Genomic DNA, 5879 nt, shown 5'->3' with positions numbered 1-5879 from the left:
GCCAGGAGCTGCTATGTTCCAGCCTGGGAACAGTCAGGGAGCAAAATGGGTTGGGGGTGATGGGGGTGCAGCACATCTATTTTAGTCACGTCCGTTTGGCATGGCTATTAGACACCCAAGTGGAGATGTCAAATAGGCTGTTGGATAAATGAGTCTGGCGCTCTGGATACAAATTTAGGACTCACTGACATTTACATAGTATTTAAGCTGCGGGACTGCATGAGCTAACCAGCCGGGAGGACGTGGGAAGAGGAGAGAGCAAGGGACCAAGCCCGAGGAGGTGGAAGCATTTAGAGGTCAAAGCCAAGTAAGGACCAGCAAAAAAGTCAGGGAGGTTGGAGGGACGCTGGACACGTGCGGGGCCCTGGAATTGCAGCCCAGGAGAGGGGAGTGATGTGGTATGGAGGGGCAAGGAGGGCCACCTGTGGCAGGAACACGAGGGGGGCTTTCACCAGCCCCTGCATCTCCTGCTAGGAAACCAGGGCAGCGTGCATCCTTGCGAAATGCTGGGAGGAATTAGCTCCCGCAGAGGAGAGCCAACTGCAAAGGCAGGTCAAGTTTGACTCCTTCCAGGACCCCAGATGGGCTGTGACTGAGGCACAGCAATACTCAAGAAAGCAAGTAGGAGGCTACCAGGTGGACGGTGCAGGGTCCCCTAAGCCACGGTAGGGTCTGGCCGTTCCAAGCTGATTAAGTGCCACCTCCCCTTGCTCCAGATCATTTGGGGTGCTCCAGGGAGAGCACAGCTAAAGTATACTAAAGGACCAGACTTGGGGGGTGGCAATCCAACAGCGAGGCTGAGGGGCCTCGTCCTCCGCCCCTTGATCGCGAGCGCTCCACCGGGAGTGACTCAGAATCGTGGAAACACTGCTCAGGCGACCGCGCGTGTCCGCTGCGTCGGGCGCAGCGGGGAGGGACGCCGACCGCGAGCACTGCGCGAGGCGAGTGGGCCTCGCCCCCGGTCGCCGGCTCGCTCCGGCCCCTCAGCGGGCCGGGGACAGAGCCTGGCGTGACTCCCGAGACGGCGGCGGCGGCGGGAGGGTTAAACCGCGCGCAGCCGACGGGCGGGAGGGCGAGAGGCGGAGACCGAGCGCTCGCAGCCGCCGCGCCGAGCTCAGCCGAGCCGAGCGCAGCCGGAGCCGAGCCGAGCCGAGCATCTCCCGCCGCCGCCGCCCAGCGCCCCGGGCGCCCGCGCCCCCACCCCACCCCACCCGCCTCCCGCGTCCAGCCGCCGGCCAAACCCTCTGACCATGCCCCGCGCCCCACGCGCTGCTGACACCCCCCAGTCCCGCGCAGTCCCGGCCGTCCGCAGCCGTCTCACAGCCGCGCCAGACAGGCAGGTGAGTGACAGAGACCGCCCCCCACCCTTGCCACCCGGCCGAGGACGCTTAGTCCTGCTTTGGCCCCGACGCCCAGGCTCCAGCCTGCATCCGCGGGCGCCCCCTCCCCCTCGGTCCGGCGCACCTCCTCCCTGCCCTCCCCGGTGCGGCAAGAGCCATCCCCGCCTTGGACTCAGCATCCTCGGCTCGGGTCCCGTTTCTGCGCTCGCTGCTGCCTCACCCGAGCCTGGTGCCGACCTCCTTTTCCGCGTCTCTCCGGACCCTCGCCGCTTAGAGGCCGTGCCTGGGGAGCGCCGGCCTGTGGGATGGGCGGGATGGGGGCGCCGTCGCCGGAGATGGGGGTCTGGGCCCCAACCCCTCGCCCTACCCCCACCTCCCGCGCGCATCTTTTGCGCACAACAGGTCGGTGAGCGGCGGCGGGGGGGGGGGTAGGGATACTGGGGGTGGCACGCCAACCTGGGGACTGCGGGCGTCCTAGAGGGGGTGGCTAACGGGACTCGGGAAGCCAGGGGCTGGAGGGGACGTGGGCGGTTAGATTTGCGCCGGGTGGAGAGAGAGGGGGGCCGCTCACGTCCCCAGGAGCTCCTGTCCGCTTCACCGGTTCGCAAGAGAGGCGCTGGCTCCCTGCTCCAGCTTGCTTCGCCCTCCCCCAGACTCCCACCCCTGTCTCCATCGCCCCACAAATTGGCGGAGACAACTCCCAGCCCCTCCATCTTTGCCGCTCCTGTGAGCTGTACCCAGGCCCTCTCCTCTCCTCAGGCTGTCATCTGGGAGATGCTGTCCCCTGTCTCCCCAGGCCCTTCCCCCTCACCGCTCCAGACGCTTCCACTCCACTTTGTGGCCTGTCCAGCCCGGACCCCTTCTCTCTTCTCCCAGAGCTAGTCTGTCTCCCCAGCATCGGCCGCATTCCAGTCTCCTCCCCCTCCCCCCTGGGCTACCGTCCCTCTCACAGCCCCTCGCCCCTTTCCATCTCCACCACCTCCTCACACCCTCTCCCAGACTTGCCCCTCTTACTCTACCGGGGAGTATGCAAGGTGTGGAGCCTCGCTCCCGCATCTCCCCCCATCCTCAGCTCCGTCCCTTCCCCCAACTGTCTCTACCCAGGAAAGCTTCCTCTGGGGACGGGGCGGGGGGGGGGCCTCCTTTCAGGGGACATCCATGCATTCCCAGAATTGCACTCTGAAAGCAAAAATGACATTGTGTTCAGTTGTATCTCTTCCCTCCCCTTCCCCCATCTTTTCCCTTTCTCCGGAGGTTACAGACTCCTAGGACCAATCTTAAGAGCAAGAGGCTCCCTGCCCCAGGGGGGTGGCAGGGCATTGGACAGGGCCCCTGCATACTCACCCACCCACGGTGCCATCCTCCCCAACCTGCCCTACTCCCTCCCTCGGGGTGAGTGCTCAAGGAAATCACAAGGTTCTTGACTCTAAATTAAGATCAAGAAAAGCCTGGAGCTGTGGGCAGAGGAAGCAAGAAGGAAGGCAGCCCGAGAAACAAGGGTAGACCCTGGGTGGGGAGGTGACAGGGACCTGGGAGGTTGTACACAGGGCTGGGGGCCTAAAGAGTAAGGCCGGACAAGCACAGGGTGGGGCTGTGATGTGACAGTCCCCTCTTGCCCCCCAGTGAAGGCTACAAATCTGGGTCACAGCTGAGGAAGACCCCGGACATGGAGTCCAGGATGTGGTAAGTCTGGCCCAGCAGAGGGAGCTTAGACCACTCTGCCAAGGTGGAAGGGGAGGTTCTGGACCCTTTCCTTCCTGGCCAACCCTGGAGCCTTCTGTCCTCAGAAAGAGGCCCTGGCACGACTGGCCAGGAGTACCCGATGACGAGGAGCTGTACCTGCTTTCCCTGGGTCGCCTGCAGGGCAGCAGCCCTTCCCACGCCTGGGCCCCCACCCACGGTCTCTCCTTACAGGCCTGTGCTGCTGCTGTTCCACCTTCTCCCTCTGTGGCCGCTGCTGCTGCTGTCCCTGCCACTGCCTGCTCAGGGGTCCTCGGCTTCCCCTCGCACCCCACCAGCCCCGGCCCGTCCTCCGTGTGCCCGGGGAGGCCCCTCAGCCCCACGTCACGTGTGCGTGTGGGAGCGAGCACCTCCACCTAGCCGTTCCCCTCGGGTTCCAAGGTCACGGAGGCAGATTCTGCCAGGCACTGCACCCCCTGCCACCCCCTCAGGCTTTGAGGAGGGGCCGCCCTCATCCCAGTATCCCTGGGCTATTGTGTGGGGCCCTACAGTGTCTCGAGAAGATGGGGGCGACCCCAACTCTGCCAATCCTGGCTTCCTGCCCCTGGACTATGGCTTTGCAGCCCCCCACGGGCTTGCCACCCCACACCCCAACTCAGACTCCATGCGGGGTGATGGAGACGGGCTCATCCTGGGAGAAGCGCCTGCCACCCTGCGGCCGTTCCTGTTCGGGGGCCGTGGGGAAGGTGAGTGGGAGAAACTGGGAGGGGGCGCTGGGGAGGGAGGCTGGCTTAGGACCCCAGGGGCAGAAACAGAGGGCTCTGTTAGCATCTTCCTCAAACTCAGCTAGCCCAGCCTCCCCAGGAATCTCTTAGAGGAGGTAGATGTATGAGCCCCCACTGCTACTCCAGAGACCTGGAGAGCATGATTTTAGGAAAATAGAGGAGGAGGAGCAGTCACTTCCGTCCCAAGCTGGGGACAGCTTCCAAGAACTGACATTCGAACACAACTGTGTCAAGCGTCTTGAAACACATTTGGGAGAGTGGAGGGAGAGTGGAAAACTCCACGGAAAGAACTAGAAAGAGCTGGGCAGAGTGACTCACAGAGCGACCCTCAGCCTCACCTGGCCCTCCCCTGACCCCTTTCCAACCTCCTTTCCCCCACCCCCACTCAGGTGTGGACCCCCAGCTGTATGTCACAATTACCATCTCCATCATCATTGTGCTGGTGGCCACAGGCATCATCTTCAAGTTCTGGTAAGTTCGAAGTAGAGAGGGGTTGGGGGGAGGTGGTGTTGGCAGCAGGACATTGAGTACTGGGTGGTTGAGGCTGCAGGTTGGGGTTGGGTGGGGAGGCATCAGCCTTGTTAGGGTTGGGGGAGGAAGGGGTGGATCTTAGGTAAGACCTTAGGAGAAGCGCTAAGGGCTGTTGGGGAAGATGGGGAAGAAAGAGGGCACACTCCTCCTCACCTAGGAAGCTCAATCGCAATGGGAGATTATGTATCCTGGGGGCTCTGGTGTTCACCACGTGTCCTAGTTCCATCAGGGAGGGACAAGGACAACTGACCCCCTTCCCCATCCCCAGTCTGCAGAGCCCCTTCTTAGGGCTGCCAGCAAATGGAGAAGGAGGAAGATCTGGAGCTTTCTTTGCACACCTTGCTGAGTGTCTGGTTCATTACCTGACTTTGAACTCCACTACCAGGTGTTTTCTGAGGATGGAAGTGACTCTTCCAGACACACATAGGGACAGGAAGTCGGGGGTGTTGATGGGGGGAACCTTATATGTTACTGGAGAGTGGGGAGGGGGTCCGGATTGGACTGGGAGGATGCATATGTCCCTAAGCCCTGCCTTGGAGAAAAGAGAAGGAGGGTTTTGTGACAGAGTCCTATGAGAATTCATGTTGAGAACTGTCAGAGGCCACGTTCTGTGCTGGAGGATGCTCAGGGTCCCAGGCAGGGCCCAGGGGGAGGACCACTTGAGCATGACGTGCAAGGGAACCACTTTTCTCCCCATGCACCAGCTGGGACCGCAGCCAGAAGCGGCGCCGGCCCTCTGGGCAGCAAAGTGCCCTGAGGCAGGAGGAGAGCCAGCAGCCGCTGACCGACCTGTCCCCGGCGGGAGTCACTGTGCTGGGGGCCTTCGGGGACTCGCCCACCCCCACCCCTGACCATGAGGAGCCCCGAGGGGGACCCCGGCCTGGGATGTCCCAGGCCAAGGGGGCTCCAGCCTTCCAGTTGAACCGGTGAGGGCAGGGGCAATGGGCTGGGAGGGTGAGGAGGGAAGGTGATTGAGGGTACCCAGAATTGGGGTGGGGGTCCAGCTTGGGTGGGTCTGGTTTTCCCACAGGCCCTGCTGGGTGGGGAAATCCTTCCTTCTCCTCCCTTTCTCAAGATCTGTGTCCTATTTTCACCTGCCCTTGAACGCAGCTCTGCCCTGGTCCCCTCTGTGCTCCCTGCTCTGTCTCACACCTTCCCTATGACTCGGGCCTCCCCCTTGGTTCCTGACTTGCATCCTTTCCCTTTTCCTCTCAGGATTCCCTTGGTGAATCTGTGATGCTTCCCAATGTTGGGGGGCTGCCAAGCAGGAGGCCGAGGGGCCAGCACAGCCCTCGAGGGGGGGCTGCTGTGAGGAGCTGGGGCCACAGGTGTCCCCAGTTGCCACCCTGGCTCCACACCCCAGGGAGCAAGCCCACCTGCTCGCCCTCCCATAGGTGGGGGCCTCGCATACCTGTGGCTTTGGGTCCCCATCTCCACCCCTGCACATTCACATGAAAGCCTTGCACACTCACCTCCACCCTCGCGGGCCGCTGCGTGTTCTCATGTGACCCATCGCTAGTGGCGCCCTTTCCCAATCCACACG

General features: G+C 62.7%; 1 protein-coding gene across 1 annotated transcript; it reads left to right on the top strand.

The window, feature by feature from the left end:
- Positions 1-1141: 1141 nt before the first annotated feature.
- Positions 1142-5573, top strand: LOC121155577 (PILR alpha associated neural protein). Its single transcript, XM_040979015.1, has 6 exons — positions 1142-1340; positions 2964-3023; positions 3255-3766; positions 4195-4276; positions 5041-5262; positions 5552-5573. Exons 2-6 carry the CDS (start codon positions 3007-3009, stop codon positions 5571-5573), a joined length of 855 nt encoding a protein of 284 aa, XP_040834949.1. The 5' UTR covers positions 1142-1340; positions 2964-3006.
- Positions 5574-5879: the final 306 nt, after the last annotated feature.

The sequence above is a fragment of the Ochotona curzoniae genome, unplaced genomic scaffold (assembly GCF_017591425.1).
Source record: "Ochotona curzoniae isolate NIBS_2020 unplaced genomic scaffold, NIBS_Ocur_1.0 contig_2927, whole genome shotgun sequence".
NCBI classification, from domain to species: domain Eukaryota; kingdom Metazoa; phylum Chordata; class Mammalia; order Lagomorpha; family Ochotonidae; genus Ochotona; species Ochotona curzoniae.
Note: the sequence above shows the minus strand (reverse complement) of the source record. Positions and strands in the feature narration are given on the sequence as shown.